The sequence below is a fragment of the Anomaloglossus baeobatrachus genome, chromosome 6 (genome assembly GCF_048569485.1).
Source record: "Anomaloglossus baeobatrachus isolate aAnoBae1 chromosome 6, aAnoBae1.hap1, whole genome shotgun sequence".
Classification (NCBI taxonomy): Eukaryota; Metazoa; Chordata; class Amphibia; order Anura; family Aromobatidae; genus Anomaloglossus; species Anomaloglossus baeobatrachus.
The window spans coordinates 529,607,552-529,629,448 of NC_134358.1; the positions used below are offsets into that span (position 1 = coordinate 529,607,552).

A 21,897-nucleotide genomic window follows, 5' to 3' on the forward strand; every position below is an offset into this window, starting at 1 on the left:
TTGCTTATAGTAAGGTCTTTTCTAGACTCGCTAAACCGGTTTCTTGCAATTGATTCATGAACTTAAGCAACAGTGTGGCTTTCGCTCAATGATATATTGGTGGAAACTTTTTGGAAATACATGTGATACATTCATTCCTCTTGTACCAACTTGTGCTGCAGTCTGCAGTGCCGGCTTTGTGCAGTGCACCATTATATGGCCGCTTTACACAGAGCAACTTGTGATTTAAGGGAAGGGGAGAAAAAAAGCACAATGCATCTCTAGCAGAAGCCAGAACAAAAGTGTGCTTGTTAATATTCCCGGGACTGGATGTGGAGCCTCGCACATCAAGATGAAATCACCTCGGGTGCGCTGGGAAGCTTGCATGGAGCTCTTCGCTTTTTATTACCTTTTTTTTGTACTTTTTACATTGACGCTGTAATGTAGCGGGTTACAAGAGACTGATCTATGGGTATCTCGACTGGTCGGAGACGTCTTTGCTGACACCATGGCACTTCTGGCCGTGGAGACCGGAGTTTGCTGGACTTGCTTGGACTGTCAGGACTTTTATGAAGTACTAATAGAAGATGGCACTGGTAGGTTACCCAACACTTGGCTCGGAACTTGTAGGTTTTATAGATTTTATTGCTCAATGATTCAAAGCTGTTCTTGGGTCATGAGGTTGTTACAAGTTATGGTTTGGGTTGTGGTTTGTTGTGCAAAATCATTTTTGGTTCTTTAGGTGCTCTGTGGCCTGGAAAGTTGACACAAACTCAATGGTTTTTGTGCCGTGGCGTTAGAGTTGCTTACGTAGACAATCCCTTTAATCGATATAACTAAAGGGGATCACACATTTCAGAATTGCCCAAAACAGAGAAGCTTTAAAGAGCCGCACCAAATGGAGATAATCTGGCCATTATAAGGTAGACACATGCCCCATTACTGGCAACATGTAGTAACTGGTGATAGTAGGGAGTAGGAAACTATTCTCTACGACTCCGCATTGACCACCTATTATAGGGGATCATCGGGGTGTTTGACTAAGGCCCCTTTCACACCAGTTTTTTGCCATCAGTCACAATCCATCGAATTTTGATAAAAACTGATCCGGCGACTGATGCCACCGGATCCATTTTTTTCTCATCGACTTGTATTAGTGATAGATGGCCTCACGTTTCAAAATCGGACAGCAACGGATAAGTCGCCGTCCATTGTTTGGTAGAAGGGAAGCCTATGGGCGCAGGATCTGTCATCATCCGTCAAATGACGTAATCCGGCGACGGATTCCGTTTTATTTTAACTGAGCATGCTCCAATTTATTTAGTATCCGCTAGTCGGATCCGTCGCATCAATTTTTCCACAATCTGCGACTGATCTGTCGATTTGTGACTGACAGCAAAAAACTGATGTGTGAAAGGGGCCCAACACAAAAGCGTTGCCTGGATGACCTATTTAAACGGTAATAATGGAGTGTGGGATAGAAGAACGCCCCAATCGGGCTCAGGAGGTTCTTGCGTTCTGATCATTCTCCTGGCTCTATAAAGATATTGAACTAATAGACCCCATAGACAGTAAGTAGCAAATGGTTAGTTTTGGCAGTTGGCTTTCTCTCCTGACTCCTCCTTGCCCAGACTGCTAGCTTTACTGAGTGACTGGCGTTCTCTATGAAAGAGCCGCTGCCAGGCATCTCTGGCGGCTTATCTTGCTGAAAGCAAAAGGGTCAGCCATCCAAAATCAGACTTACTGAGCCTTTGTCTTCTACAAACATAATCTGTCACCAAAGAGTTTGAAGGCTCCCATACACCTCTGCCAAGCTCGCCGATATTGGACTTCCTCTTCTTTAGTCTGTACATGTGGGGCTTAACATAAAACATGATGGAGACCTGTATCTTGGAGATATAGAGACCTGTTTAGTGGAATTGTGAAGGATAAGAAAAGGAAAATTTCAGAAATGGCACCATTGTTTTTTGGGAATGTGATCAGAAAATGAGTTATTTTTAACGGGATCCGATCACCAGATTTGTTGACTATAAGCTGCGGCCACCTCCAATGAGCTGTTATATACAGATATACTGTATTCAGGAACAAAGAGTCCAGGCCGCTCTGTATAAGGTAAATAAACACTTTTATGATACTCACCTGTGGGGGGTCTTGACCGATGGCTGCCGCTGCTCTCCGGTCCGATGGCTGCCGCTGCTCTCCGGTCCGATGGCTGCCGCTGCTCTCCGGTCCGATGGCTGCCGCTGCTCTCCGGTCCGATGGCTGCCGCTGCTCTCCGGTCCGATGGCTGCCGCTGCTCTCCGGTCCGATGGCTGCCGCTGCTCTCCGGTCCGATGGCTGCCGCTGCTCTCCGGTCCGATGGCTGCCGCTGCTCTCCGGTCCGATGGCTGCCGCTGCTCTCCGGTCCGATGGCTGCCGCTGCTCTCCGGTCCGATGGCTGCCGCTGCTCTCCGGTCCGATGGCTGCCGCTGCTCTCCGGTCCGATGGCTGCCGCTGCTCTCCGGTCCGATGGCTGCCGCTGCTCTCCGGTCCGATGGCTGCCGCTGCTCTCCGGTCCGATGGCTGCCGCTGCTCTCCGGTCCGATGGCTGCCGCTGCTCTCCGGTCCGATGGCTGCCGCTGCTCTCCGGTCCGATGGCTGCCGCTGCTCTCCGGTCCGATGGCTGCCGCTGCTCTCCGGTCCGATGGCTGCCGCTGCTCTCCGGTCCGATGGCTGCCGCTGCTCTCCGGCCCGATGCCACCTCTCTGCAGCCGACATTGCACTCCTGAGCAGGTGCACTTTGATCTGTCATCAGCCGGGCAGATTTAAGTGCACCTGCTCAGGAGCACAGTGCGGGCCTTTGTGGATAACGTAAAATGTCATCCATACTGGGCTGGGTAGGAGGATGTCGACCACGTCAGAGAGGAAGCGCCGGAGCGGAGAGCAGTGACACTCATAACTCACCTAGGGGGCGGTCCGGTCTGATGAGTGTTTTTATGTTCTACAGAGCGGCCTGGGCTCTTATATACAGCATTCCAAAATACTGTATATAAGAGCTCACTGGTGGTGGCCCCAGTTTATAGGGGCCAAATCTGGTGGCAGGTTCCCTCTCATTTTTTTTATCACTATTTTAAAAAAAAGTTTTTTACAACAATTTTTTTTAAGGCCTAATATTAAACTCCCTGCTCTTGAAGCAGTAGACTGACTCACATCATATTTGTATATAGGCGTTTATCAGTGTATGCTCTAATCTGTCAAACGTCATTGTGAAAGGAGAGGGAGGAGGTGAGCTGTGACATCACCTGTTGTGAACTTTGGATCCTGTATTATAAGTGTTACCTTTTCATTATACTCCTGCCTGTGATGATAATGAGACTGCTGAAAAGTCCTGTATACAGAAAAGGACGTATCCCCCTAGTATTGGGCCTAGTGGGCAGTGTGAAAGCGGCAAGATTTTTTATATATATATATATATATATATATATATATATATATATATAGTGAACTAATTTTGTTTTTATGCTAAATTTGTTTTTTTAAACCTTTTTTTTGTTAATTTTTAAGACTTGGGCCATAGTTCTTTTTCTGACTCATTCGATTTAAAGTGAATGAGGCTGAGCTTTAGTGCAAGCTGTGGATAACAGTGGCGCTTTTCTTCCCCCCCCCCCCCAAGAAAGCAGCCATTTTTCTCATAGTTTCATTAAAGGTATATAGTAGTATTTATTCATTTATATAGCGCTATTAATTCCACAGCGCTTTACATACATCATGAACACTGTCCCCATTGGGGCTCACAATCTAAATTCCCTATCTGTATGTCTTTGGCGTGTGGGAGGAAACCGGAGAACCCGGAGGAAACCCACGCAAACACGGGGAGAACATACAAACTCCTTGCAGATGGTGTCCTTGGTGGGATTTGAACCCAGGACCCCAGCGGTGCAAGACTGCAGTGCTAACCACTGAGCCACCCTGTCACCCCATAGGCCATATGGGGACTGAGTGGAAGTCCATGTGGCCACTCACTGTACCCAGCATCTGTTCCCTAATTTTCATGTGAACACCCCCCACCGCTACATCCCAAGAAAATAATATTTTTTTTTCATTTATATAGCGCTATTAATTCCACAGCGCTTTACATACATTGGCAACACTGTCCCCATTGGGGCTCACAATCTAAATTCCCTATCAGTCTGTTTTTGGAGTGTGGGAGGAAACCGGAGAACCCAGAGGAAACCCACACAAACACGGGGAGAACATACAAACTCCTTGCAGATGGTGTCCTTGGTGGGATTTGAACCCAGGACCCCAGCGGTGCAAGACTGCAGTGCTAACCACTGAGCCACCCTGTCACCCCATAGGCCATATGGGGACTGAGTGGAAGTCCATGTGGCCACTCACTGTACCCAGCATCTGTTCCCTAATTTTCATGTGAACACCCCCCACCGCTACATCCCAAGAAAATAATATTTTTTTTTCATTTATATAGCGCTATTAATTCCACAGCGCTTTACATACATTGGCAACACTGTCCCCATTGGGGCTCACAATCTAAATTCCCTATCAGTCTGTTTTTGGAGTGTGGGAGGAAACCGGAGAACCCAGAGGAAACCCACACAAACACGGGGAGAACATACAAACTCCTTGCAGATGGTGTCCTTGGTGGGATTTGAACCCAGGACCACAGGGCTGCAAGACTGCAGTGCTAACCACTGAGCCACCGTGCCGCCCAGAAAATACAAAATAATTCATTAGACTTTTTCCACTTTAACACGAGGATTATATGAGGGTGTACGATGGCGTTGTATCAGCAGCAGGAGAGCCACAGTGAGATGTTGCTGATCACCTTTTGCCTTTTATACTTGTTTTTGTAGGGTTTGGGGTTTTTTTTTGTCTTTTGTATATTCTTTATTTCTAATATTTCAGAAATGATGCAGAAGGTTGTGAGGAAATCCGGTTTGATATGCGAATGGTAATTCTGTGGAATGTTTTTCTTTCTCCCCCTTGCAGATGAGCCGACCAGTCCCAGTATAGACCACGAGATCGCAAACATTCCTGCCTCCGCTGTGATCTCCACATCTGTGCAGCAGCCGCTTCCCATCATCACCACCGTTCCTCCCAGCCCCACCACTTCTGCATCTTCATTACGCCGAAACCTCTCTCAGGATAACGGTAATTTTACACTAATGTTGTGTTTATCATTGATTTTAAAGGGAACCACTCACCTGACTTTCGCTAGTGGTAGGGCCTTTTTTTTTTTTTTTAATAGCATACTGCAATCCGGTCTGCAGATGCAAAAAAAAAAAGACCTTTTTATTATACTGAGATGGGGCGGTGTGGTCCGATGGGTATCTCTTGTCTTGATCTCACTCCTCCTCTCCATTTAATCGCATGTCCTCCTTCCCTGCTCCGTACGGATGTTGCGTCCTTCGTTAGCCACACAGTGTCTTCCCTCGTGCTCCTGCGCAGGCGCACTCCTCTGCCCTGCCGAGAGCAGAGCAAAGTACTGTAGGCCGCATGCGCGGGGAAAGGCCAAAGAGCGCCGATGACCCATAACTAAAGCAGGTGCATGCGCACTACATTACTTGGCAGGGCAGAGAGGAGTGCGCTTGCGCAGGAGTGCAATGGAGGACACTGTGATGATGACGTAGAATGCGCCATCCGCACGAAGCTGAGAAGGATGGGAATTAAATGAAGAGGACGCACCGGATCAAGACTAAGGAAGCCAATTGGACCTGACCGCTTTGTGAATATAATAAAAGGTCTCTTCTGGGATTTGCAAACTGGATTGTGGATGTTTGTTTTTTTTCACAGTATTCCGGTATGCTGTAAAAATGGCCGTAATTTAAAAGGAAACGGTCACCAGCTTTTCACCATATAAAGGGATCCTATTGCAGGATTTCACCCCTCAAAGTATATACCCATGTAGCTCTTCCCTCTGTTACTGAGAAAATACCATTTCATTTGATATGTAAATGAGGCTGAAGAGCTATTTGTAGATCTGAAGCCTGTATGAAAAAAAGGGGGGGTGTTGTGTAACTAATCATATAACCCTTTAAAAATCTTGAATTTTATTGATACTTATTTAAAATCCACAACCTTTGTGCAAATACAATGTGAAATAAAGAGGGAAGAAGGTAAGATGCTTACCCTTTACAATAGCCCTCCCTCCTGTCCACTACCTACCGCGGGGGTCGGCACCCTGATAGCTACGAAAATGGCGCCCCCACTCTGCGGTGGCTGACCCTGTAATGTCCCTAAGAAAGCCCTCAAATAGATGATGAAAAACAGGTAAAGTCAAGGGTCACAGACAGGGTACACTCATCCTTCAGTGGACAGAAAGATTGGGACAACACACATGAACACCTGGTTCAGACCACCTCTAAAGTCATTGGTGATTCCGGGGTAATCGTACAGACCGCAGATAGCAGATACATTAGGTGTATAGTCCTATATAACCCCAAAAGGCAATGTCTGTAGCAAATGCATGCATTAGATGCCGAAACGTAAGCCTAGGTATGCACAGTAATAAACATTAAGGTGCTTAGTGAAACAAAGTGTGCAAACTAATGAACACACCCTGGCCTCCGATGCTGGCTCTTACATACGGCCGGTTTGCTCCTGCACAAAATATATCAGCGCATACCCAGTGCAACTGCCTAGGAACAACCAAATATGATCATTGAGGTTGGTCAAAAATGAAACACATCAAACACTTATCGTGTGAGGAGGGTTCATGTGTGAGTCCCAGAATCGCCCCGGTTCCGCCTCTACGCGTTTCTCCGGACACGGATCATCAGGAGGCTTGATACAAGGCTTTGCCAACCGGTTTCAGGACATCATGCTGTCCTGAAACCGGTTGGCAAAGCCTTGTATCAAGCCTCCTGATGATCCGTGTCCGGAGAAACGCGTAGAGGCGGAACCGGGGCGATTCTGGGACTCACACATGAACCCTCCTCACACGATAAGTGTTTGATGTGTTTCATTTTTGACCAACCTCAATGATCATATTTGGTTGTTCCTAGGCAGTTGCACTGGGTATGCGCTGATATATTTTGTGCAGGAGCAAACCGGCCGTATGTAAGAGCCAGCATCGGAGGCCAGGGTGTGTTCATTAGTTTGCACACTTTGTTTCACTAAGCACCTTAATGTTTATTACTGTGCATACCTAGGCTTACGTTTCGGCATCTAATGCATGCATTTGCTACAGACATTGCCTTTTGGGGTTATATAGGACTATACACCTAATGTATCTGCTATCTGCGGTCTGTACGATTACCCCGGAATCACCAATGACTTTAGAGGTGGTCTGAACCAGGTGTTCATGTGTGTTGTCCCAATCTTTCTGTCCACTGAAGGATGAGTGTACCCTGTCTGTGACCCTTGACTTTACCTGTTTTTCATCATCTATTTGAGGGCTTTCTTAGGGACATTACAGGGTCAGCCACCGCAGAGTGGGGGCGCCATTTTCGTAGCTATCAGGGTGCCGACCCCCGCGGTAGGTAGTGGACAGGAGGGAGGGCTATTGTAAAGGGTAAGCATCTTACCTTCTTCCCTCTTTATTTCACATTGTATTTGCACAAAGGTTGTGGATTTTAAATAAGTATCAATAAAATTCAAGATTTTTAAAGGGTTATATGATTAGATCTGAAGCCTCCGTCACTCCAGCTCTATTCCCTGCCCAGAGCCGCTGCCTCTTGCTTGACTCACCGTATAGAGGCTTGACTTCTAGCAAATGAGCCATCAGTCAAACAAGAGGAGACTGCGTTGGGCGGGGACTAGAGCTGGAGTGACGGAAGCTTCAGATCTACTAATAGCTCTTCACCTTAATTTACATATCAATTCAAAAACACATTTCTCAGTAATGAAAGAAGGGATAGGCCATGTAAAGGAATTGCTGGACTGGTCTTTAAAAGAGCTACATGCTCATATCAGAAGGGTTGGGGGGCGGGCGGGTCCTGCTGACATATTTTCTTTAAAAGTACGTACTAAAATTCTTGTAGTATACGAGTCATGGTTACTGCTGTGAAGCTTCATGGCGCTAATTAAGAATGCAAATATTTTGCCCTAGTAGCAGATCATTAGCGGTAATACAAAATGGACCACTCCAATTAATATAACATTGCTACCCAGTCTTAAAAACTAAAGCAAAAAAACATTTTTGGAAGTTTTATAGTGACTGTGAACTGCTTTGTGGTGGCCGAACAACAGGCAGAATCTGTCCCACTCATTTCAGCCCTGTGTGTTTTCTTCTGAAACACTTTGATGCCATTTGGCACCCGCCGGGGACAGTGCCTGTTTGGGGACTAGTCCGAGGGGTCGGGTCCCAGCAGCTTCTTTTGATTGACAGCTCTATCTGAGAATGAATCCGCTGTCAGGTTCACTTTAAATGCGTATTGATCAGTAAAATCGTTTCGCAACCCTCAGTACCGTGTCTTGTGCAGAGCGTTTTTTTTGTATATGCAGTAAATATATTGTTGCCAGCCCGTGCCAAGTGGCCAAGGTAGAATGTGTCAACACAGGAGATTCGTTCTCAAGAAGTGAATTTGCTTTTGCTGTTTGCTTACAGTTAATAAATTACTAACACCAGTGTATACACGCCTGGATTAATGTGGATAAACCAATGATGGGCCTACGCTGAACTGTGACTGCATGGTTTCCCACCCAATGATCACATATTCATGGCCTATACTTAAAGGAGTTGTCCGGGCAGAAAAACTTCCCAAGCTCTTTAAGCTGTACAAAAAATAAAACTGAGTGATACTCACAGATGCCCACTTGTATCTGCTCTGTGGTTTGCATTAACAAAGGAGATTTCACTGTTCCATCAGCAGCAGAAACACTGCAACCTGTGATTGCCTGCAGCGGTCAATGACTTAAGCAGTATGTCATCGGATGTTTTTCTTTTGACGCACTGCACAAGTCGCCTGACCACCATCAATAGGGGAGTGCATAATTTGTTATAGCTTCCAGTCCCAAGGGAACTTTTATTTTCGCCTGAACAGCCCCTTTAATAAGGTATTTTTCGTTTTAGAAGACTCACCCCAAATTTAGAGATAAAAAAGGTCCATCTTATACTCCGGTAGTGTTTTACTGCAGGTAGGGGCAGCAGCGGTGGTGAAGTGGGGTCACACGAGTCTGGGTGTGTGGAGCAGGGCAATGCGGTAGGTGTTACAGATGATTGGTCAGCGACAAAGCGAGAACTCATCTGCGCACGCGCCACCTCCGGGACCCATTTTCATTTAAGTCTGCTGCTGGGAGATTAGTGGGCCGGAGGCGGCGCATACATAAGGTCTTGAGCCAAGAGCTCCATCTGCGCACGCTCTGACTTTGGACGCCATTATTTGAAGCCCGCACCGCTGAAAGAGCATCTAGGACACCCGTCGCACCGCCCTGCGCCGCGCAGCCCCCGCTGTACCGCCCTGCGCCGCGCAGCCCCCGCTGTACCGCCCTGCGCCGCGCAGCCCCCGCTGTACCGCCCTGCGCCGCGCAGCCCCCGCTGTACCGCCCTGCGCCGCGCAGCCCCCGCTGTACCGCCCTGCGCCGCGCAGCCCCCGCTGTACCGCCCTGCGCCGCGCAGCCCCCGCTGTACCGCCCTGCGCCGCGCAGCCCCCGCTGTACCGCCCTGCGCCGCGCAGCCCCCGCTGTACCGCCCTGCGCCGCGCAGCCCCCGCTGTACCGCCCTGCGCCGCGCAGCCCCCGCTGTACCGCCCTGCGCCGCGCAGCCCCCGCTGTACCGCCCTGCGCCGCGCAGCCGCCGCTGTACCGCCCTGCGCCGCGCAGCCGCCGCTTTACCGCCCTGCGCCGCGTCTTCTAATCCGAAAAATACTGGAGATAGTAGACGTTACTGTAAAATCTATTTGATAGCTCCTTTTTTTGAAGTTGCCCAAACTACAAACCGTATGTAATATAATACAACGTCCATACTAGCCGTAGAATCCAATGTATGTACGGCCGGAGAACAAATCGGGATGGACTGTGGCCCCTTAAGCGTCTTGGAGCCTTGTTTCCACTCTTAGGACTTTGTACTCTTAGTTGCACTTAGTAGATACAATGTATATTATGTGAGGGGTCTCCAATCCCTGACCTAACCCTATTATTACATTATAGAGCCCACCAGGCCCAGCGCTCTCGAAGTCCATTCCGCTTCAAAGACTGAAAGGTCCAAATCCTGCGATGAAGGACTGGATGACTACAAGGAAGGGAAAGCGTAAGTTGCAGTAAAGCCTCATTCCTTGTACAGATTTCCTCACGTAAAACAGATGATCTGATCATTTTCTTCCCGTTTTCCTCCCTTCAGCAGCGCTCTGAAGCATGTATCCAGCTTGAAAGGCATAAAGGTATGTTCTGCTCCACTTGTTCTATGCAAATTGCTGACCTGTTCCTCACCGCTCTCGATCTGCTGCGTCTAACGTCTTCTGCCCTCCTGGACGTCGGAAGACATCACATTGTATAATGAAACTGATCTTGTAAAGATAGCGAGCCGTCTTTACACCTTTAGCTTAGAATTATTGAGATCTTGGTATTTTTTTATTTTTTTTTTTATTTTATAAATATTGGCTACAGGGGCCATAACTGAGCTTAGTGCTAAACCTATCTTCTCTTTTCAGGTCGCACAGAGCTTGCAGTCTTCCGAGGACTCTGAGTCCAGAAAGGATTCCTCCTCAGACGTCTTCATTGATTCCAACAAGGAAGGTTATTTATACTTCAGGCAACTGATTACAGATAAAGGAAAGGTGCGTAGAGATTAGCATTCAGCCTGACTAGGGGAGTGTTCAGCACAATAGACCATCTCTAGCTCTGCATCGGGGGGCGTACAATATTGAAGGGTCAAAATGCACCTGGTGCCTCCTTCAGACAGTGACCGGATAAGAACAATCACCTGCATCTTATTCAGTAGTAGTAAGAAGGATTTGCGGGGCACTACTTTCACTGAGGACTGTCCACATTAAACAATCAGCAGCTAGTTGTGAAAAGCACACACGGTGCTATTGATCTCTGCTGCGACCAGAGGAGACTTCCAGGTCGGACTATACTGAATACAGCTGCGGGGTGCTTGTTCCAAAAGCATCAGAGCATAGAACATTAAGCAAAGGAAGAAAAAAGGAACGGCACTCACCGGTAATTGCTGTGAAGTGTTCAGATTTATTTCATGGTCAGAGGATACATGCTTCGGCGTTACAGGGAGGGAATGAGGATTGTTAGCACAAAAAGACTACGGCCGTTTCGCCCCTGTAGGTGGGGCTTCAACAGGTCTTAAGACCTGTTGAAGCCCCACCTACAGGGGCGAAACGGCCGTAGTCTTTTTGTGCTAACAATCCTCATTCCCTCCCTGTAACGCCGAAGCATGTATCCTCTGACCATGAAATAAATCTGAACACTTCACAGCAATTACCGGTGAGTGCCGTTCCTTTTTTCTTCCTTTGCTTAACCTGCATCTTATTCCCTGGCTTTATATTGTAGCGTCTCCAGTGCCTAGCTGGTAGACATGAGCAAATCTTTTGAAAATCAAATTTTGCAAGGAAATTTGATTTCAACAAATTGAAAGTACTGCAAAGCCTCAAATACCCTGAAAATATGTATTAGTTTAACCACAAACAAGTGGGAGCTGCCAGCTGTTTCCCTCCCGCACAGGGACTCTCCTGGGCGCGGGGGAACCTCTCCCGGACTCTCTGCCTATCAATTTAATCTGTATTGTTCTCTTTTCCCTTACACACTAATCTTTTTTTACTACTGTTTTTTTTTTTTTTTTTAATGTTCTCTCTATCTCTTTGACTAAACTATCATCGGGGACATCCTCTCACTATCCAGATTCACCAAAAATTGATGCTGCATTACTTACCCTGGCTTTTAAACATGCTTTGAAAGTCTCTCCCGATTTGCGGTGATATGCCAAGTGAAGTGGTAGCTGAAAGGTTTTAGGGCTACATTGGGGTGTTCAATTCCTCCAAAATTTTGATGTGAATTTGATTCATCCAAAGCGGATTTGCTCATCTTAGCGAGGTCTTAATTAGAATTGATGCAGTATTATATTGATGATATTGCATTGTAATATTGCTACTGTACCATGTTTATTTCCAGAGAGTTGGTGGCAGTATGAGACCTTGGAAACAAGTATACGTCATCTTGCGCAACAGTTCCCTATATCTACACAAGGACAAGAAGGATCAGAGTGGACACTTATTCTCTCAGTCTGAAGAAGAGCAGCCGATCAACATTATCGGATGTTTAGCCGATATATCCTACAGCGAAACCAAGAGGAAGCATGTGTTTCGGATTACAACCTCCAACCAGGAGTATCTCTTCCAAGCTAAAGACAGGGATGAAATGTTGGCGTGGATCAATGTGGTTCGAGAAAATGGCAACCAGAACGACGAGGTACGAGATGCACCTCCTTTCTTTCTAAAAGACGTGAATGTGTTGGGTTAAGAAAAGACCGTACAAGAACCCACAAGAACTTGCATTTGGTATCTAAAAAGGTTCTGCTTTTGGCCAACGTTCCACTTAGACATTTTATATTGTAATTCGCTCTTAATAGAAGGCCCAAACATGTCCAACTTGGAAGCCATCTTCAAGTATGGCCGGACGTAATGAGCCACACGTGGACTCTGGTCACATCGTGTTAGAATCCTGCACTTGGCGTCTATGGTGGTAAAAGTTCCGGACACTTAAACCAAATGTGTCAACCAGTAGAGGCCATAAAGTGCCCCTTTCAATTCCATCAGCCCATTGTACGTCACTGCACCTCATCCCCCCCCCCCCCCTCTCCCAAAAGTGTAGGTTTCCGAACATGATGTAAAAAGAGCCAAAGGGTGAAGGGAACAAACTTCCTTGATTGTTTTTGTTTCTGTGTTTTAAGTAGTGTATGAAGTTTTAGAAGTACAACTTTTTTGTGGTCTATTTTTTATTTTTTTACCCTTCTCTGTTTAGGAAACTAACCAGGCAAGCCGGGACCTCATAGAAGAGCAGCGGAAGCGCAAGGACTACAACGCAGCAATGAAGTGAGTGATCTGAAGAAGTTTGTTTGTTGTTGTTTTTTTTTTTCTATTTCTAATCCAAAGTTTTTGGTTTTTTTTTTGTTTGTTTTTTTTTTAATAAGAAAAGTCAAATTGCTATTTTGCTTTTCTTTCTATTTCAGATCCTCCAACAACAAAAACGAACCATCCCCCAAGCCTGCCCGGCAGCCCCTCAGTATGCCAAATCTGCTCGGTGCTAAAACCGATTCCAAGCTGCAGAGTCCACACTCCCCGAAGCAGGACTCTGAGCGGAAGCTCCTCAGCAAAGGTTCACAGCCATTATTATTTCTACTTTATCACTTTTTGTTTTTTTGTACTATTTTGACACCAATTTTAACCCCTTCCTAACATTTGATGTGTATGTAATTTAATGTCAGCTGCATGTGTATAAGATGAGCTCTAGAGCTGATCCCAGAGTCCATAAACTGGCTAGTGCCAGCTGTGTTATACAGTTGGCGTTTGCCTCTGACAGGGCCATATGATGTTCCTTAGGAGAATTTTTACAAAAAGTACTGTAACCCTACAACGCTGGGGTTCAGGGTTCAAATCCCAGCAAGAACAACATCTGCAAGGAGTTTATATGCTCTGCCCTGTTTGTGTGGGTTTCCTCCGGGTTCTTTGGTTACCTCCCTCACTCCAAAAACACAAAAATAGAGAATTTAGATTGTGAGCAGGGACACTGATTGTCTATAGAATTAATAGCACTATACAGCTAAAGTAAAATCCCCTCTCCATTTTCCCAATCTGGAAATACAAAAATGTTAAAAATCATTTTTGGCATTGCTGTGCTTATAAAATGTCAGTCTTTCAAAATATTTTTTTTTTAACCCATATGGTAAACGATAGAAAGAAATTAAAGTTCACACAGCGCCATTAACTAAAAGAAGTAGAAAAAAAATCAAATTTAAAAATAGTAATAAAAAAAAGTTTGAGTCTTGGAAGATGACGATAAAAAAATTATATATATATATATATATATATATATATATATATATATATATATATATATATATATATATATATATATATATATATATATATATATATATATATATATATATATATATATATATAAAATTTTTCTTCAGCGCTCTATTGGGAGACCCAGACGATTGGGGTATAGCTACTGCCCTCTGGAGGCCACACAAAGCACTACATTAAAAGTGCAAGGCCCCTCCCCCTCTGGCTATACCCCCCCCCGTGGTATCACGGGTTCTCCAGTTTTAGCTTTGTGTGCGAAGGAGGTCAGACATTCCATGCATAGCTCCACAGATTTTAGTCAGCAGTAGCTGCTGACTATTTCGGATGGAAGAAAAGAGGACACATATAGTGTCCCCAGCATGCTCCCTTCTCACCCCTGGATGGTGTTGTAAGGTTGAGGTACCTATTGCTGGTACAGGGCTGGAGCCTGACATGCTGTTTTCCTTCCACATCCCCTGGTAGGGCTCTGTGGAAGTGGGATCCTGCCGGCCTCTCAGCTCTGACGCCGGGCTCCATCCACAGACCCATTAGAACCTGATGGAGACGGAGCAGGAGTACGATCAGGGACAGGCCCTGCATCATACAGGTACTCTGTGTCCCCGGCAGGCACAGACACACTCCGGGCTGGCTGGGTGTTGTAGTGCGCCGGGGACCGCAACGTTGGAGCTAGTGTCCCTACAGATTACTGGGGGATTGTTTGTGTATGGGAACGCAGCGCCGACCCCCTCTGGACCGGGCGGCGCTGCTGTGACTTGTGGTGCGCCGGGGATCCGCCGTCCGCGCTTTTACGGCGGCGGCGGTTATAAATTGAGTACCCGGCTTTTTGGGCCTAGGACGCCGGCAGCTCCGATTCGTTCCCGCCCCCACCCTGTCATTCAGGGTAGGGGAGAGACGCTGTTCGCTAGCAGCGACGAGGGCTGGAGCCTGATTTACATGCTCCAGCCCTCACACTAGGCACAGAGGGAAGCAGGCTTCCCGCTCTTAGCCAGGAACGCCCAGGGCCCGCCCCCCTTCTCTCTCAGGACGCCGGCAGCCATTACATGCAGTCTGGCTGGAGGAAGGACGCAAGGCTCTGGGAGACCTGGACTAGGGGCTATCTGGCGACCACACACCCGCTTTTTAAGCGGGCGGTAAGCGATTTTTCTGTGCTGGTCCCTCTAGTGCCTCACGGTGTATCGGTGTACTGTGTAGGATATAGAAATATTGTATTTCTTGCACTGTAAGGTCGCTTCTGGCTGCATCTCCCAGATCACTCTGTGGAAGCAACAACATGCCATCCTCAAAACGCAAGCCTGCCAAGGCTAGGGCTGTGTATACTGCGTGTGCTGCATGTCGGGCTAATCTACCAGCAGGCTCCGATGACCCCCATTGTGTGCAATGCTCCGACCCGGTGCTGCTTCGCCAGCCGGAGTCAGGAGGGAGAGTGACCCAGGCTGAGACGCCTGTAAGTCCTGCCCCGGTGACAGGGACAGACTTTGCAGTTTTTGCTGATAATATGTCTGTCTCTATGGCAAAAATCCTTGAAACCTTGCAATCTATGCATGGGGCTCAGTCTTTGGGCACGGCGAGGCCTCTGTCCTCAGGTCCCCCTCACTTGGAATTAATCCAGCCCACAGGGGAGTCCCCGGCTTCACAGGCCGAGGATTATGACTCAGATGATAGCCCCAGCCACCCTAAGCGAGCTCGCTGGGAAAGACCCTCGACGTCATCACACTGCTCAGGGTCTCAGCGCAATCAGTCTCCCTGTGATGTGTCTGATGAGAGTGATCAGGAATCCATTCCTGGAACCCCTCTCAACCTGGATACCCCTGATGGGGATGCCATGGTAAACGACCTTATCTCAGCCATCAATAGGCTGTTGGATATTTCTCCCCCAGCCCCTTCAGCAGAAGAGGCGGCTGCGGAGCAGGAGAAGTTTCGTTTCCTTTATCCCAAGCGTAAATTGAGTGCTTTGTTGGATCACGCTGACTTCAGAGAATCAATCCAGAAGCACGACGCTCACCCAGAAAGGCGTTTCTCTAAACGATCTAAAGATACGCGTTTCCCTTTCCCCCCTGAGGTGGTCAAGCGCTGGACACAGTGTCCAAAGGTAGACCCCCCGATTTCCAAACTCGCAGCTAGGTCCATAGTTGCAGTGGAGGATGGCGCTTCACTTAAGGATGCCAATGACAGACAGATGGACCTTTGGTTAAAATCTGTCTATGAAGCTATCGGCGCGTCGTTTGCTCCAGCATTCGCAGCCGTATGGGCACTCCAGGCTATTTCAGCTGGCTTAGCAAAAGTGGATGCTATCATACATCCAACAGTGCCGCAAGTGGCGCACCTTACCACGCAGATGTCGGCGTTTGCGTCTTACGCTATCAATGCGGTCCTAGAATCTACCAGTCGCACCTCAATGGCGTCCGCCAATTCGGTAGTTTTGCGCAGAGCCTTGTGGTTAAAGGACTGGAAGGCAGATGCTGGTTCCAAAAAATGTTTAACCAGTTTGCCTTTATCTAGAGATAGACTGTTTGGCGAGCCATTGGCTGATATCATTAAGCAGTCTAAGGGTAAAGACTCCTCTTTACCACAACCCAGAACAACCAAACCTCAGCAGAAAAAGTGGCAGCAGAGGTTTCAGTCCTTTCGAGGTTCGGGCAAGACACCATTTACCTCGTCCAAAGGGACTCAGAGGACGCAAAGAAACTCAGATTCGTGGCGGGCTCACACGCGCCCCAAGAAAGCAAATGGAGGTACCGCTTCCAAAGCGGCTACCTCATGACTTCCAGCCCCCTCCCTCCGCATCGCCGGTCGGGGGCAGGCTCTCCCGCTTTTCCGGCATTTGGATGTCACAGGTCGAAGACCGGTGGGTGACGGACATTTTGTCTCGCGGGTACAGAATCTAGTTCAATTCTCGTCCTCCAGCTCGGTTCTTCAGAACCTCCCCACATCCAGATCGAGCAGATGCTCTGCTGCAGGCGGTGGGCTCCCTAAGAGCGGAAGGAGTGGTGATCCCAGTCCCTCCTCAGGAACAAGGGCAAGGGTTTTACTCCAATCTCTTTGTGGTTCCAAAAAAGGACGGCTCGTTCCGTCCTGTTCTGGACCTAAAACGGCTCAACAAACATGTGCACGCCAGGAAGTTCCGGATGGAAACCCTGCGTTCTGTCATTGCCTCAATGTCCAGAGGAGACTTCCTTGCCTCAATAGACATCAAAGATGCTTATCTCCACGTGCCAATTGCTACAGAACATCAACGTTTTCTACGTTTTGTGATAGGAGACGACCATTTTCAGTTCGTAGCTCTGCCATTTGGTCTGGCAACAGCCCCACGGGTCTTCACCAAGGTCATGGCGGCGGTGGTAGCAGTCTTGCACTCTCAGGGACACTCGGTGATCCCTTACCTAGACGATTTATTGGTCAAAGCTTCCTCTCAAGAGGCATGTCAGCACAGCCTGAATGCTACGCTGGAGACCCTACAGTCTTTCGGATGGATCATCAACTTTCCAAAGTCGATCCTATCACCGACTCAATCACTAACGTATCTTGGCATGGAGTTTCATACTCTAGCAGCGATAGTGAAGCTTCCGCTGAACAAGCAGCGGTCACTACAGACAGGGGTGCAATCTCTTCTGCAGGGCCAGTTGCATCCCTTGCGGCGCCTCATGCATTTCCTAGGGAAGATGGTGGCAGCCATGGAAGCAGTTCCCTTTGCGCAGTTTCATCTGCGTCCACTTCAATGGGACATTATCCGCCAATGGGACGGGAAGTCAACGTCCCTGGACAGGAAAGTCTCGCTTTCCCAGACGGCCAAGGACTCCCTACAATGGTGGCTCCTTCCCACCTCATTGTCTCAGGGAAGATCCTTCCTGCCCCCATCCTGGGCAGTAGTCACGACAGATGCGAGTCTGTCAGGGTGGGGAGCAGTATTTCTCCACCACAGGGCTCAGGGGACGTGGACTCCGCAGGAGTCCACCCTTCAGATCAATGTTCTGGAGATCAGAGCAGTGTATCTTGCTCTACTGGCCTTCCAACAGTGGCTGGAAGGAAAGCAGATCCGAATCCAATCGGACAACTCCACAGCGGTGGCATACATCAACCACCAAGGAGGGACGCGCAGTCGGCAAGCCTTCCAAGAAGTACGGCGCATTCTAATGTGGGTGGAGGACAGAGCATCCACCATATCCGCGGTTCACATCCCAGGCGTAGAAAACTGGGAAGCAGACTTCCTCAGTCGCCAGGGCATGGACGCAGGGGAATGGTCCCTTCACCCGGACGTGTTTCAGGAAATCTGTCGCCGCTGGGGAGTGCCGGACGTCGACCTAATGGCATCCCGGCACAACAACAAGGTCCCGGCATTCATGGCGAGGTCGCGCGATCAAAGAGCTCTGGCGGCAGACGCCTTGGTTCAAGATTGGTCGCAGTTTCAGCTCCCATACGTGTTTCCGCCTCTGGCGCTCTTGCCCAGAGTGCTACGCAAGATCAGATCCGAGTGCAGCCGCATCATACTCGTCGCTCCAGACTGGCCGAGGAGGTCGTGGTATCCGGATCTGTGGCATCTCACGATCGGTCGACCGTGGTCACTGCCAGACCGACCAGACTTACTGTCCCAAGGGCCGTTTTTCCATCAGAATTCTGCGGCCCTGAACCTGACTGTGTGGCCATTGAGTCCTGGATCCTAGCATCTGCAGGATTATCTCAAGGAGTCGTTGCCACAATGAGACAAGCTAGAAAGTCGAATTCGGCTAAGATCTACCACAGAACGTGGAAGATTTTCTTATCCTGGTGCTCTGCTCAGGGAGTGTCTCCCTGGCCATTTGCATTGCCCAAGTTTCTTTCCTTCCTGCAATCGGGGTTAGAAAAGGGCTTGTCGCTCAGCTCCCTTAAAGGGCAAGTTTCGGCACTATCCGTGTTTTTTCAGAAGCGTCTAGCACGTCTTTCTAAGGTGCGCACGTTCCTGCAGGGGGTCTGTCATATTGTGCCCCCGTACAAGCGGCCGTTAGATCCATGGGATCTGAACAGGGTACTAGTTGCTCTCCAGAAGCCGCCCTTCGAGCCTCTGAAGGAAGTTTCCTTTTCTCGGCTGTCACAGAAAGTGGCGTTTCTTGTTGCGATCACATCGCTTCGGCGAGTGTCTGAGCTGGCAGCTCTGTCATCCAAGGCTCCCTTCCTGGTGTTCCACCAGGACAAGGTAGTGCTGCGCCCTATTCCGGAGTTTCTCCCTAAAGTCGTATCCTCTTTTCATCTTAATCAGGATATATCCTTGCCTTCGTTTTGTCCTCATCCGGTTCACCGGTATGAAAAGGACTTACGTTTGCTAGATCTGGTGAGAGCACTCAGAATCTACATTTCCCGCACGGCGCCCATGCGCCGTGCCGATGCACTTTTTGTCCTTGTCGCTGGTCCGCGCAAGGGGTTGCAGGCTTCTAAAGCCACCCTGGCTCGATGGATCAAAGAACCAATTCTAGAGGCCTACCGTTCTGCGGGGCTTCCGGTTCCTTCAGGGCTAAAAGCCCACTCAACCAGAGCCGTGGGTGCGTCCTGGGCATTACGTCACCAGGCTTCGGCTCAACAGGTGTGCCAGGCAGCTACCTGGTCCAGTCTGCACACTTTCACCAAGCATTATCAGGTGCATACCTATGCTTCGGCGGATGCCAGCTTAGGTAGAAGAGTCCTGCAGGCGGCAGTGACACCCCCGTAGGGGAGGGCTGTTTTGCAGCTCTAACATGAGGTATTTCTTTACCCACCCAGGGACAGCTTTTGGACGTCCCAATCGTCTGGGTCTCCCAATAGAGCGCTGAAGAAGAAGGGAATTTTGTTACTTACCGTAAATTCCTTTTCTTCTAGCTCTTATTGGGAGACCCAGCACCCGCCCTGTTGTCCTTCGGGATGTTTTTTTGTTGTTTGCGGGTACACATGTTGTTCATGTTGAACGGTTTTTCAGTTCTCCGATGTTATTCGGAGTTAATTTGTTTAAACCAGTTATTGGCTTCCTCCTTCTTGCTTTGGCACTAAAACTGGAGAACCCGTGATACCACGGGGGGGGTATAGCCAGAGGGGGAGGGGCCTTGCACTTTTAATGTAGTGCTTTGTGTGGCCTCCAGAGGGCAGTAGCTATACCCCAATCGTCTGGGTCTCCCAATAAGAGCTAGAAGAAAAGGAATTTACCGTAAGTAACAAAATTCCCTTCTTAATAAAAAAAGTTAATTTTTTTTATTTTACATGGGTGACTACTTTCTTTTTTTTTTTTTTTTAAAGGGTTAGTGGGAACCCCTGTAAGTTTAACCTCTGTGTCCCCCCTCCTTCCTTTCCCTCCACTTTTTTAACTCATAATTCCCTACTCAATATTTGTGTTTTTGTAACCAGGCGACTCCCATTGTTTGTGTTGTGTATTATTCAGCGTGTGTGATGTAAAATAAATAGAACTCGCAGCTCCTAAGTTTGCGATGAGTCCATTTCTCTCTCCCATGACCTCCCATGCTGCCGACTCACTAATATTTATGTTAATCGCTTGACTCATTCACAGACGGGTCGGTTTACAAGGTCATTAAGTTCACATAGGCTTACTATTATTTGTATTTACTGATTTTTTTTGTTTTTTTTTATTCCAAGATGAGACCAGTCCGCCTAAAGACAGAGGAACGATAAAGCGCGGTATTAATAACATCCTGATGAGGGGCAAGAAGAGAAGCAGCGGTGGCACCTTTGGGGTCTGCCTCAATGAGTGCCCACCTGCTCAGACCAATAAAGTAAGGACGCTTCCTCTCACCTGCGCACGGTCTTCCTCTATGGTAGTATCTCCGCCTTATACAGTTTTTGTTTTTTCAGTTTGTACCATTGATCGTGGATATATGCTGTAAATTAATAGAAGAGCGAGGACTGGAGAATACTGGGATATACAGAGTTCCCGGGAATAACGCCGCCATTGCCAGTATGCAGGAGGAGCTCAACAAAGGATTTACAGACATCGATCTGGAGGATGATGTATGTTTGTTCAAACCCTATTTTAGGCTTAGTAAGAAAGAAGCGCCATGTCGTGTTTTTAACTTTGCTTTTTGTCTATTCCCTAGAAATGGCGGGATCTGAATGTTATAAGCAGCCTGCTCAAGTCATTTTTCCGTAAACTTCCAGAGCCCCTTTTTACTAATGGTAAGAAACGTCACATTAATGAACACACGGACTGTATCTCATACATAAAGCCTTTTCATGTGCCCATCTCTTAGTATCCTAGAGGGGTGTTCCTATACTTGTGACATCGACATTTAAATGGCGCGTTCCTTATGGGGCATCTGTTCTGGTGCTCATCTGCACGCTCACACTTTGCAGTAGTGGCATGCTGATGGTTTGCCGTGGTAACCCTGTTGAAGGCCCCTGGTGTATGGGCGACCGATTCTCTGTGTATGGGCGACCGATTCTCTGTGTGTGGGCGACCGATTCTCTGTGTGTGGGCGACCGATTCTCTGTGTGTGGGCGACCGATTCTCTGTGTGTGGGCGACCGATTCTCTGTGTGTGGGCGACCGATTCTCTGTGTGTGGGCGACCGATTCTCTGTGTGTGGGCGACCGATTCTCTGTGTGTGGGCGACCGATTCTCTGTGTGTGGGCGACCGATTCTCTGTGTGTGGGCGACCGATTCTCTGTGTGTGGGCGACCGATTCTCTGTGTGTGGGCGACCGATTCTCTGTGTGTGGGCGACCGATTCTCTGTGTGTGGGCGACCGATTCTCTGTGTGTGGGCGACCGATTCTCTGTGTATACTGCAATCCCTAACTATTGCAACATATATAGTAAAAGCGATCTAAACATTGCAGATTGATGTCCCCTCTGGGGATGACAAAAATAAGACAAGTTTTTAAAAATATAGGCAAAAAATGAAATTCCCTATCCAAAAATGAAAAGAAAAAAATCTATTTGGTGTCACCACATTTATAAAAAAATCCAATCAATCAAAACTTTAATTTTCATGCGACT

At 47.9% G+C, this 21,897-nt stretch overlaps 1 protein-coding gene across 6 annotated transcripts in view; it reads left to right on the plus strand.

The window, feature by feature from the left end:
* Window positions 1-21,897, plus strand: part of ARHGAP21 (Rho GTPase activating protein 21) — a 197,313-nt gene that overhangs the window by 154,193 nt on the left and 21,223 nt on the right. For 4 of the 6 annotated variants that reach the window (XM_075315549.1, XM_075315548.1, XM_075315552.1 and 1 more), the window contains 10 exons: window positions 4,966-5,127; window positions 10,066-10,165; window positions 10,256-10,295; window positions 10,566-10,691; window positions 12,037-12,333; window positions 12,886-12,956; window positions 13,094-13,239; window positions 20,541-20,677; window positions 20,757-20,912; window positions 20,999-21,077. In XM_075315549.1, coding sequence (XP_075171664.1) covers window positions 4,966-5,127; window positions 10,066-10,165; window positions 10,256-10,295; window positions 10,566-10,691; window positions 12,037-12,333; window positions 12,886-12,956; window positions 13,094-13,239; window positions 20,541-20,677; window positions 20,757-20,912; window positions 20,999-21,077 — 1,314 coding nt within the window. The remainder of the gene's footprint in view (window positions 1-4,965; window positions 5,128-10,065; window positions 10,166-10,255; window positions 10,296-10,565; window positions 10,692-12,036; window positions 12,334-12,885; window positions 12,957-13,093; window positions 13,240-20,540; window positions 20,678-20,756; window positions 20,913-20,998; window positions 21,078-21,897) is intronic. The other 2 variants (XM_075315551.1, XM_075315553.1) reach the window with 1 other exon arrangement.